Genomic DNA, 12,910 nt, shown 5'->3' with positions numbered 1-12,910 from the left:
TATTCAATCCAAGAATTTTATAATATGACCAAGTTTTATGGACTCTTGCTCAGGAATATTAAGAAGTTCAAGACAAAAGTTTTTAAATCTGGGATTCATCAGATCTCTGCCTTCAAAACTGGATCCCTTGACTCCAAGAGCTCATTTACAGACTTCTATAAAAACATTCTGCACAGTTACAGATTCCATGTGCTCTATCTCTGCATGATGACACACTACTTTCTTATTGGGATACTTTAGGGATAAAGCATTGTGAAGACTACAGAACTGAGCCTCTAACAGTGAATGGATCGCATGACCCTTATCTGTTCACACATCTAGTCACAGCCTCTCAGCCTTGGAAAATTACCAAAGATTTTTAGACTAGGATTGGAAGGATGTCTACAGTGACATCTTTTCTGTTCCTTATCCTAGAGATCACAAATATTCCACCAACACAGACACACATAGATTCCCTGAAAAACCAAGTTCTGTATTACTTTCACTGTTCTATTCTATTCAAATGAGATAAAACTTTAAATTATGTAGTGTTCAAGCTGGCTAAGTACCATTTTCCTCTACATAGCTACCCGATAAATCACCCGTGTATTACAGATCTGCATGATGTCTACATTTTTCTTTCACTACCCATTATAAGGGGATGGTCCTGGGAACTACCAGAGTGAGATAGCCAAACAACTGTCCCTGCAGCCAGGCTAGGTAGGAACAATAGGATACAGGCAGTCTACACATGAATGCAGATCTGGAAGGCTGCTCAGCATGAGACCACACCACAGGCCAGCTGCAGCTCTGCAGGCAACATAACCCGTTCTTTACTCTATCAGACCTGGCTTTGCACAAAGCCATTTCTACCATGCCCACACAGCACAGCTGCTCTGCAACCCATGCAGTATTAAACTACCATCTCTATCACTGCCAGAATCAACAAGTTGTGAAGACAGACATGAAGGTGCCTGACACAGGTTTAGCACAGCAGTCACAGTCAATGCAACGAGGAAATGAAGATTTACATTGTCTAAAACTGAATTCTTATCTAAAAGCACCTGAAAGATTCAAACCTTAACAAGCCACAGGAATGCATAAGTGCTCACTCACACACATGGTTTTCTAGAGCTCTTCTGTTATCTCTGAACTACCACTTGAAGGGGGAGAGCTGCTCCCAGGTTCACAATTAAGGTACTAGACTGAGGCTCATTCTCAATTTGCAGCTTCAGCGCAGAGGAAGTTTAGGTACAGAGATGAAGATTCCAGCCACAGACAGTATTTCTCAAGAAGGTTTTCATATCTTCTTCTGAGAAGACTTTTGCTTATACTGTAGGCATGATTCTTTTAAAGTAAAATAAATGGGGGAAAAAAAGAAAAGCGAAAAACATCCTTACCTGAGTAATAATTTTTTCCATTTGAGGCTTAGTCATATCTGGAATAGTGGTTTTAAGAAAATCAACAATGTTCTCAAAACTCTCACATCCCATTATAGATGTCTCTTGACTGCTAAGTAGGCTCAGTGCTACTTTAAATATGACTTCTGTTCCTTGAAGAAAAATAATGTCTAAAAGGGAAAATAATTACAGTACCTTGAAAATGGGAGCTAGAGTCATTGGATAAATACATGTATTTGCTGGGATGTTCTTCTTTGTAATCAATCACAGTGCAGATATATTCAGTTCAGAAGTGCAATGTCTTATTTCAACAAGAGGATAAAGCATATTAAAGAATTTTCTTTCATCTTACAGATGTGAGAGAGCATTAAAGAAAATACTGCATGCTTGTTATGTCTGTAGCAGTTATCTGCAATAAGCATTTCATCACTGTCTGCCACAGACTGTTAACCAACTGCTAACTGGTTTTAAGTGCTCCTGTGACTGAAAAGCTACTGGGGAGCAGATCACAACACAAATGTTTTTCTACAGGCAGAAGCTAGTTCTTAAAAAACAATCATGTAGATTCCATAACGGGTTATAATATTTTCAAAATTCATGGTAGTGATCTTACTGGCTATAATGTAAGCCCCAAACTCTTTGAGGTATAATTACATGAATAAGAGAGGAAAGTCTGGGCTCTGAAATTTCTGAAATTCCCCCTTCTCAGGTCTATGATGGACATTCAAACAGCATAAATATAAGTATATAATTTGTGACAGGTAGGCAATAGCCATTTGCTCCTGGTATATTACAATGGCCCATAAGACACTGAAAATTCAGGAATTCAAAGCATTAGGAAGTAAAACAATACAATAACTTTGCAATTTTAAAATGGGAACATGCCTTGGTCAACTTATTTACAGAGAAATGACCACCAAACCTCTTTCCCACCTTCCCCCATTCTTAAAAAATTCATTTAGGAAAAAAAAAAAACCACAAACAACAAAAAAGAAAGGAACATGAAATGCTCAAGTGTCCCAGAATTCAGTAATCCCAAAGGGAAAGAGATATTCACATGACTGGTACACCACTGAAAAAGAGATACACCAATCATTTGTTCATACAGACAGCAGATAGAAAACATTTGCTGTAAATGGAAAAAACCCTGTATAATGGAGAAATCACTGGGTAAGAAAAAATTAAAAACTTAAAACCAAACCCAAACAACCAAAACCTTCTTCCTGCCCCCAAGACAACACACCACACAAACTGAGAATCTAACACACTCCAGTATTAAAACATGAGACGAAGTCAGGTTGAATTTCTTAAGAAAAGACAAAAGGTGCCATACAAAAACAAAGATCAAAGTGAAAAAAGTATCTGATTTAAGAGGAAGTACCTTACACGTGCATTTAGATTCTTGGTGCATATACAAGTACAGTGAGTTTTGCATTAACAAATAACTTTAAATTTAAAAAACAGGTGCATTACTAGAGATTTGACTAAGCTGGCAGTTCTTATGGACAAGAAAAGACGACAAAAAACAATTACTTGACATTCTGATACTGTAAACACTACCAGGCATAATCAATATTTAGGTTTCTGTACTACGCATTACCTGAAGAGGAGCATATAATGAAAAAACCTAGCTGAATGAAATCAGAGGCATATTAAGACTTGGAAATTGTTCAATATATACATGAATACCTATACCAGCCTTTAAGTTCAAATTTGCTTGAATTTTATTAGAAAGCACTTTAGAATCTGAATTCAGAAACGCATTTTCTTTTTTCAGTTTGCAAGTTGGCCAAAATGAACTTTTCTATAGATATAAACTGAATACATTTGCAACAATAAACTTTCTGCTGTTTACACTTCAGGAGTCTCTTAGGTAACAAGAGAATACATAATTATTTGCTCAAGTCTGATGTTTCAAGGAATACCCTTTGGATTTTCCTCTTCAAGGAGCTGACACCCCACCATGAAAAGTGTTGCTACTTGCCACCCACAACAGTCACCCCAAATGTCCCCAGCATGTAGCAAACTACTGGAGAGTTTCAAAACACAATGGACTGTTTATTATTGCAATAGAATAAGCTTTCTTACCAAATACTCTGGCTACAAATCCTAATGGAAACTGAGATGCGAACAGTGTAAGAAACCACGGTGCAGCATAAAGACTAGGACTGATTTCATTTTCTTCAAGATGATTATACAGGTCTCTGTGATAATCATGTAGAAGCCTTGAGAGCTGATACATCTGAATCTACAGTGCATGAGGGGGTTGGGGGGGAAGGAAGTAAAGAAAGAAAAGTTCAGCTTTACTCAGTTTTCCCAATCATTCACATTTCATTCGAGGGAAATTAACTGCAGTACAGATGGCACGGTAAAATGAAGCTTAATTGCCGCCTGGGGCCTCGAGTGGTATCCACTCACATATAAACAACCTGCCACTAATGAATTAAAATCAACAGGGTAGTCAATAACAAAGAACAGTTTGAACCTGATTACTAATGAAGTATCATTTCAGATTCACAGGCTTAAAGTAAGAAGGGAATATATTGCTCCAACTTTGTCAACAAACCAGAATTTTCAGTCTCACAGCAATGAAAGTACAGGTACCTCCAAGATGTCCAAATTCTCCATGAATTATTTCTGACTGAATTTACACATTCCAGCTTTCATTCTCTAAATTTTAGCCTTATTTTTGCTGCATTTAAAACTCTAGTGCTACAGTCATCACTTTAGATAGTTTCTGTACCCACAGAACACATTTTATTTCCCAGAACACCTCCCAGTAGTCCTGAGGAATTTAAGATACTGGTGCAAAAAGTGTTGCTATACAACCTATAAAAGGTTGCAAGGGAAAATGGTTAAAAGGTGCTATTCATGGCTAAAAATATCACTCTGTGGTAAATTATTTCCTTGTGACACTTCTCTCAGAAAGCAGACATATATTGATTAGTTGTCAGGCCCAATTTTGTTGTAAACAGTGCTTTATGCTTAAGGTGAATCTGCTCCTCAATAAGAAAATGACTCATTACATCCAGCTATTTTCCTACTTCTAGAGTTCATGCTTGTTCCCTACCAAAAGCTGAGAGCCCTTGAAGCTACCTGTTTGTCAGCACTGTGTACATGAAGAGGGATCATTCATTTAGGCAAATCAGCTAAATTTGTGCATGCATTTGAGTCCCTGTTTTAATTGCAAAAGATACCAATTAAGCCCACTTTGGACAGTGCCAATAGAAAACACACGTTAAGTCAGAATTCCATCACAGAGTAGTAAACCAACTGGGACAGTTCATTATGAACTAAGGATCTAGATTACTACTTTTTCCAGAAAACAACTAAAAAATCTAAGACAAATAAGTTTTCATTATCTTGAAGAATCATCCAACATTTTTCTTCTACAGGAGTGAAGCCAATTCTGCATAAAAGCTTGCTTGTGTTTCACTACTGTAAATGCAGAAGAATTTGCAATACTCTACTCCTATTAGAAAACAACCCAAATATAGTAAGATCCTCTAAGTCTTCTTGTCTAGTTTGTCTTGAGCAGACAAAATTTGACTTTAACAGAAGAACTGCCTAGGAGCAAACTGTGGGAAAAGACAAGCCATTTATTTTAAAAGGCAAACAGTACTACAAGTGGTAAACCTCTCCAAATTTAAAAGTACTCTTACAATGAAAGAGTCACACTCATTTAAACTATAATGTGAAATCCTGGACATGTGAATGCTCTCAAATCATCAGATGTTGGAAGTCTACAACTGCAGTATAACACACACACACTTAGAGAGCATCTACTAGGGAAAAAAAAACCCCACAAACATGCATTTATCACCCTTTTACCCTCACTGGTTTAAAACGTATTTGTGGGGGGAAATGGAACAGGAGGAGGTAAAACAATGATTTTTATGGCTGTTCACAATTCATCAACAACAAACTTGTTATAGCATACTTACATCCACAGTCCTCTATCACTTTTAGAATAAGCACATACAGTTTCTCTAACTATGATCTATTCCATTGCTCTGAACATTTTCCAAATAAGTACCTAAAGAGACTGGTCATGAAAAGTGGGCTAAAACTCTCCCTTAAGTTTTACTTAATTATAACTGTTTGCAGGGAGCATGGGGAAAAAAAAAGGAGACTTTTGTATCTGCTGCTTTGTTTTCTCTTCCTCCTCTGTGGACTATAAAAACTCATCAGTGGTATATTCCTTTACATTATAAGGGGTTTATAAAATATAATTATTCAAGTCAGTGGACAGTTGCATGTCAAGGTGAAAGATTTCTCAAACTTTAAACCCTGAAATTCATACAGATCTGAAAATTTTTGTCTCCTTCCTAAACAGTCTTGAGTATCTATAGCTAGCTGCTAAATAATATTGCAGAGCTTGCATCATTGCATAAGCTAATTAAACGATTAAAAATTCATCTGTTTTCTATCTCTGAGCGTGATGGAGTAGAAGACAATGAGAGAAAAAGAGGTGAAACGATGAGTCAAGGCAGGGCAGCCCCAAGTACAAATGCCTGAGGAATACATTGACTGACCACTGTGTGTCACTATTGACTTGACTTGGCCTTACAAGACAGACATCTACATCCAAGTGCTCATGGACTGAATAAAAACAAAATCGAATTAATTTTTAAACTCTATCCACGCACGACAAAGTGTATCAGTTTTTCTCTAGCATAAGGAAGAGAGCAATGAGGAAAAGAAAAGGAAGGGCAAAATAGCAGAAATCAGAATTTCTGAAGAGGAGATGACAGGGATGTGCAACAGGATAAAGTCTGCAAGTTTTAAACTTCTCTGTTTGCAAACTGAGAGGCAGAGAGGGGTTTGACAATAAAATATACATGCACCTTACAACCTCCAAAACAGCGTAAGAAGCTTCTTACGGCCCTGCAGAACCTAAGCAACCCCTGAGAGCTCAAAAGTGATTTAAAACTCTGGTTTGCTCCAGAAGGACTGACTTACCTGTAGCGACATCATGTCTGGCCTGTACTGTTTACGGAAGCCAAGGTCATACATGAGGAATTTCAGCATTTCAAAGGCCTGTTCTTCACTCATATGTAGAAGCAGCACTCCAGCTACAAAGCTTATACCTTGACAGTAACCCACTTCTTTGTCCAGCAAAGAGTATGCTTTCAAGAGATTAAACAGTGATAGCTGTCCTGCTCCAAGGTGGGCGGAAAAGTAAGGATGCGTAGGGAATGTCCGTCCTGATGTAAAGAGAGAAGAGTAGTTGATATTCAATTCTTCTAAAGAAAAACCCCAAAAAAACCCCCAAACAGCATCTCTCCTCTCTCAGACCATTTCTCTTTGGTTTCATATGCAGTTTGCCTTTAACCAGATCAATCTGTATCTTACCACTGATTTTAGACTGTACCTTTTGATCTCCTTTAATATTCTCATCTGCACAGAACTTGCAGAAGCAACTGCCTGACTTCTCTTTTCAGACAGATGCAGAACGGCATAAATATGAATGGCATAGCCTAAGAAATCATCTGCTTACAGGACTCTAAATGGCATACACAGAATGTATCCTGGTGACATAGAAAATGGTGTTCATAGAGCAGCATCTACCTTCAGCAACAGCTTCTATTTTGACTGGTGTGTTTTTCACTGAAAGACCCACAAAACCAGTCAGAAAGAACAGACTTACCTAGATCTACGAGGATGGCATGCTGTTGAGCAGTCAGTTGTTTCAGAAGTTCTTTGTAAGAGATGTCAGGAGGCTGCTGCTTGTTTGGCAGCCTGTGCCTGACTCGGTGTTGCACAGCCAAAAACTGCCAAATTTCTCCCCGACGACTTTTTGGTACACCTGCAGGTCAGTCAAAAAAATAAGAGGCCTAAGCAGGGGGATACTTTTAGTGCTACAACAAAAGAATTTGCTTTGTCATAATCTTGGCTGAACCACTCTGGATGATCCCTTACGAAGTGAACTCCACTCTGCAGTGTGTTCACTCAGTAGCCACAGCTCAGTCCCACAAACTAAACGTGAACAACAAACTTAAGAGCAATTACCCTGAGCAGTATCTTGGGCAACTGAGGTACAGATATCCCTTGCTTTGCCACTTCTGAGCTGTTAGCCTCCAGCAGGAAAAGATGCACAACTACACACAGAATGTAGAACAACCTGTTTAGGAAGTCTGAACTAAATTCTCAAGTGTAAAGTACAAGGAAATCCACCTCCTCTTCCCCTTCTCAAAAGGCTGCTCATGTCAGTCCACAGACACAGAGAAATACATCTCCCTTCTATTTCTCCCTTTCTATTTGAAAGTCAAAATGTCAACTCTGCTAATACCTTCTAGGTAAATAATTAAGAAGAATGCAAGTTTAAAATACCATATTCTTGTTCCCAATTCTGAACTGCTATCCAACAGCAGAAAATAGGGTATCAAGATAAGTAATTTGTTGGCAGACTTCTGAAGGACACTAATAGGAACTGCTTTATATCTACTACAATTTACTTTGGTAGCAATTTAAACCTCCCTTCTGTACCACAGCCAGATCAGGCTGAACTGTTTTTCAGCATCTGTAACACAGATACGATATTCTATGGAAGAGGGCAGAGCAGTGCAATCAGGCCCTACATCTGCATCATAACAAGGCCCTCTGGATACCCTCTTGGCCTATGGCTAGTCCACAGGAAGATCTACTTCAAGACAAAATCCCCAGCCTTTCACTCCAGGAAATGAAATACTAAGTGACCGTATTCCAGGACTCTCCAAAACTTGGCTCTGATTTCCCTAGGTTTTGGGCACAGACCACAGCAGACATTATGGTCCACCCTTCTCAGTAAGCAAGTAAAATCAGAGCATCTGAAACTCAGAGTCAATTGGACCCACTGATCAGAAACCAGAAGTTCAGAGGTGCAGAGGCTCCTAGTTCAATCTTGGATGTAATGATACATGGAAACAAGATGCTACTTTCAGGGGTATGACTGTACATGTTTCTGCATTGCTGACATTGCAAGCTGCAGACACAGCAGAACCTATTTTCTGTTTTGCAGGAGAAGGTGAGCGCCTCTGAAAAGAAGGCAATTTTTTGCTTCTGGAAGAAGTGTATTGCTGGCAGATTTCTGTTGGATCAGAAGAAAACAAAAAATATCTTCAGACTTCATAGCTGAAAGCCTCCTACATAAATACCTTCTTTTAAAGTGGAATGAATATCTTCCATGTCACATCGGATTTTGGCTCTGCAGTTTAGTAACTTCTTATCCCAAATATTTATGGCATCTTTCTGACATGTGCCAACTTCATCATAGTCCAGTTTTACTTTTCGTGATTGGAGCTCATCTCTGCTTGCTAGAACATGGAACAAAAAGGAAGAGCACATGGAAAACCAGAATATCAGAAAATTACAAGATAACAACAAATGCACAAACCCCATTCAAGTTAGATCTATCTATCCAATAAGCTGACTGGGGATAAATACATCTACAATTCATTAGTTTATAGCTTAGATGGGGACAGTTGTTGTAAGATGCTGCATGTAACAATTTAACTTCTCTTACTGGGTCATGAATATTAGCAATTCATGAAGCACATAAAAACATTTTTTAAAGCTTGGGGCAAAAAAACCCACATTCAACAAAACCTCACAGCACCTGCTCTGCAAAAACACCTTTGATCATTTTGTTCTTGTTTATATTGAACATTACCATTGTTTTAGTATGGAAAGTCCCAAACATATGAATGTTTGTATTAGAGATTTAGGCAAGCAAGCTAAGCAAGTCTTCTGAACAGAGTCAGTCACACTGGCTCCAGCTCTTACATGTCCCTTAAGAGAGCAAGAAAAGCTCTTGGCACTGCTACCTGGCATCATCGGGCTGAGCAAACAGAATGAACCAACATGAGCCATAGCCAAAAAGATACATTTGTGCTGAAGCACAGAACTCTTGATGTTATAAACTAAAAAGCTTTGCTGCATAGGACTACCTGGTACAAAGTATTTATTACACTACTTCTGAAACAAAGCTGCATTGTCATCCTGGCATTTCATTGAGAAGCAGCTTTCATTTCCATTACTAAGAAATTAACTCTGGGTATTGTATTATTCATGATGCATGTGCAGAAAAACACTTCAATTCCTCTAACTACTGGTACAAAAAACTGAAATCAAGACTTGTATGTGTCTTAATTTAGAGAGATATGTTTAGTTGTCACTGGAGTGGAATGTACATTTCACAACTTGACCTCTGAGCTGCAGTTGATTTTATCCCAAATTTGCCTTGATCTGTGCACAATACTCCTTGCAGAAGCCTCCTTCCTCTTACAAATGTATTCCCTTCCCCACCATCACCTCTAGGTAAAAGCAAACTCTCACTCACATTTTTATACATCCTGCAAAACAAGACAATCTGTTCCTTCACCTACTCACCTCACTTCAGATAGAGTTAATATTGGATCAGTCCACAGGATCATTGCCTAGCCCACTTCAAAAATGACAAATTATTTCCAAAAGCTCTGTTACACCTCTGAGATATTACCCACTCAATACTACAGGGGCCCCTGCAGAAGCAGGTATGCAAAGTGCAGTACACTGCTATAAAAATGCAAATGTGATCTTACCACAGGAATTTGCAGTTCAGCTGGGGCGATTTCAAATGCTACCCTACTGCTGTACGATTTCACCCAAGAATACTCACTCTTGGAGGCAGCATGCAACTCAAGAGAGCAGTAACATACTTCAGTGTGACAACAAACTCCCACATTAATTGTGCAGTTAACCCTAGCAAAAGCCAGCAAGTTTGCCCATTGATCATACCTGCTCTACCTACTACACCATCCTTGGTTGTTTTCAGCCATCCTTACATTTTTCCTAATCATTGCTAGGTGGCCTGCTACTTTTTGCAGGTCTTATATTTCTAGATGACCTACTGGAAAAAGGAGCTTCTAGGTTCTCAGAAAAAAAGAAAGGAAAAGAAAAAGAAAGCAAGTTTGCGCAATTGACAGAACTTACCTTCTGTAAAATAAAGAACTAATAGCGTTCAAGTCTCCTCGACAGCAAAAGGAATAGGAAAAGAGGTTCTATTAATATTTTGTACATAAAAGTCAACAAATGATTAACAGAAAACCACTAGAAACAGTTCCACAGCAATTCCAGTCTTAAACCAGTGGAATATATACAACTAATAAATTCACAGCTAGGAACCTGGCTTCAAGTAAAGGTATTTCTGCATTTCTGTTACTACATTTCCCTTTCCTGAGATGTACATTTAATTGTAAGGCCAAGAACCACCTGAACTAAGGCTTGTTTGGAATGTATCAGCTCTGCACATGTCCTGTCCATAAAATGGCCCATGTTATAACAGACCACAGGAAGGAAACCTAGATAGGTGCTAGAATAGTTTACTTTTCACCCTTTGAAAATAAGATGATGAATTCTAGGTAGCCAGAGCACCACTTTCACTAGCAGTACTTACGAACCTGAAAATAAGAATGGAGACATGCTCCTTGGAGCACAAACCAAGAACATGGGCTGGCAAATGAGTGCCAGTTTGGCATCTCCACTGCCAACACTCCTGTTTTCACCACAAATGATCAGGTAGGAAGAACCTAATTTCTACATATCCATTACAGAATGGAAGCAACTTGTAACTGAGTCTTAAAGGAACTGGACTGATTTCACAGTTTTCAGTACCCTTAGCCACATAGGATGGGTATAGCAAAGAGTTTATCCCTCAGCAGCTTAAAATAACGGAGGGAATAACATGAAATTAGTCACCCCGGCAGATCTCCAGCTTCCTCACCCCACAACAATAGACTATTTGCTAAAATGGTTTATGAAAGGAAGATTTTGGCTGAAGTTCTCTCTAGATGTTCCCTATGAATCTAGGAGTTTCCACAGAACTGTGTGCCAACAGGGAGACAAACTGTAGAGAGAAATGGCACCAAGAAATACTCTACGTGTGCAGGAAATACATTCAAGGATGTATGCTTGGAGGGATATGGGAAAAACTTCTATCCTGATGTTTTTCTTTCCTCTCCCTGCCTTCCCAGTAAGCTAGTCTAAAGAAGGCCAAAGAGTTAACTGACCTTAACAAGATCATTATGTTTTGTCTGAAGACTCAGACTACCGTATATGTTGTACAGCATAAAGGAGAAGATGAAGGCAGCAACTGCAGAGAGGACACTTGGAATTTTCAACTTGCACCAAAAGCTTGCTAGTCTATTTTACTGAAGAACTTCTATATGCTAGGACAGACATTGCATCCTATCTTTTATTTGTGTGAGTCTTGACCAATCATAATAAAGTATCTTAGCCAGAAGCTCAGGCAACTGACAATCAGAACAGTCAACTTTAGACCCCTCACTAACAGCACTCAATTTTCAGAGTACAGTGCTCATGGTTCCAAAAAACAGAACTTTCTGACATACCTCAAGAGCCAGTTGCTCAAAAATCATATTTGGATTCAAGCATTAATAAATTACCACTGTGACGTGGTTAATGAAGAACAAAAAGCCTGGAGAGAAAGGCCATGAGCTGCAAAGGACTGAAACGAGATAGAAAGGGTAAGGTTTACCATACCTAAGTGTTCACACAGCTCCTGTTCTCCTCACTCCACATTACAACTCCTGGACTCAGACAGATACAACAAAGACTGTAGCATCCTTTGTCTAACATGCACTCAAAAAGAAAAATTTATCACTTTCTCCTGTCACTAAGATTACTCATTTAAAGTCAGGTAGACAGAGAATCTGGTAGACTGTGAGACAGGACTAGGAAAACACAGGTTTTTTCTAGTACTGTTAACTGAAAAGTTACAGAACCACATCTCTGTTTGAGGTGCCCAACACCAGAACAGTTTTCATCTTCAGGCAGCAGAATCTGCAATAGCTTTTAGGGGTATTTTCTAAATAGCTAACCTTCCAGCTTCTGGTTTTCTTTTTCCATTCGAAGTAACAGAATTTGTTGATGGATGGCTTTTCTCCACAGACTTTGTAGTTCTTCTGAGTTTCTCCTCTCTCCAGTTTTATCTGGACCATCCTCATTTTGCAATACTAGAACAAGAGGGTCCTCCTCCAGGGGTGGAGCAAGGGGGGATAAGGGTAACAATTCACTTCCATCATGACCATCTGCAAAGAATCAGAAAGCTATTACAGGAAACTCAGATTGTTTGACATACAAAAAATCTATGTCATAGCAGAACAAAAATAGCTGTCTTTTACATTCAGCAGTGAGTTGCTGATTCCAAAGACAGAGAAAATGCAGTTCAACAGTAGAGGATTCTTTTTAAGTAAGTGTTTTGCTTACATTAAATAAATTTATATTAAAATGAAATAGAGCTAAATAAAGGGTCACCCAGTATTTCAAACCTTTCCCCTGCCAGCTCCTTCCACAGGCCTTACAATGAGGCATTTATCCATAAAGTCTCCTTTACAGCTGAACTTGTTTACTGCTGTGATTTACCATGGGTTCTATAAAAAGCAACTTTTTCCATCTGCTAACCTACACTACAGAGAGTGCTGTAGCACTTTTTTGCTCACAAACATTGAGTTTGTCATTTGCCTATGGTTTTGAATTCTGCCAAACAGGAC

The 12,910-nt window shown here is 38.7% G+C and overlaps 1 protein-coding gene across 8 annotated transcripts in view; it reads right to left on the bottom strand.

Annotated features, from left to right (window-relative positions):
* TBC1D4 (TBC1 domain family member 4) overlaps window positions 1-12,910 on the bottom strand; it is a 108,629-nt gene that overhangs the window by 3,625 nt on the left and 92,094 nt on the right. For 4 of the 8 annotated variants that reach the window (XM_017725829.1, XM_017725831.1, XM_008643680.2 and 1 more), the window contains 7 exons: window positions 12,239-12,448; window positions 10,332-10,334; window positions 8,516-8,674; window positions 7,030-7,188; window positions 6,342-6,586; window positions 3,468-3,627; window positions 1,380-1,549 (listed from right to left, as the gene is read on the bottom strand). In XM_017725829.1, the coding sequence (XP_017581318.1) occupies window positions 1,380-1,549; window positions 3,468-3,627; window positions 6,342-6,586; window positions 7,030-7,188; window positions 8,516-8,674; window positions 10,332-10,334; window positions 12,239-12,448 (1,106 nt within the window). The remainder of the gene's footprint in view (window positions 1-1,379; window positions 1,550-3,467; window positions 3,628-6,341; window positions 6,587-7,029; window positions 7,189-8,515; window positions 8,675-10,331; window positions 10,335-12,238; window positions 12,449-12,910) is intronic. The other 4 variants (XM_017725830.1, XM_017725832.1, XM_017725834.1 and 1 more) reach the window with 2 other exon arrangements.

Source organism: Corvus brachyrhynchos, unplaced genomic scaffold (assembly GCF_000691975.1).
Source record: "Corvus brachyrhynchos isolate BGI_N302 unplaced genomic scaffold, ASM69197v1 scaffold121, whole genome shotgun sequence".
In the NCBI taxonomy this organism is placed as follows: Eukaryota; Metazoa; Chordata; class Aves; order Passeriformes; family Corvidae; genus Corvus; species Corvus brachyrhynchos.
The sequence above is the reverse complement of the archived record's forward strand: the minus strand, read 5'-3'. Positions and strand labels throughout refer to the sequence as shown.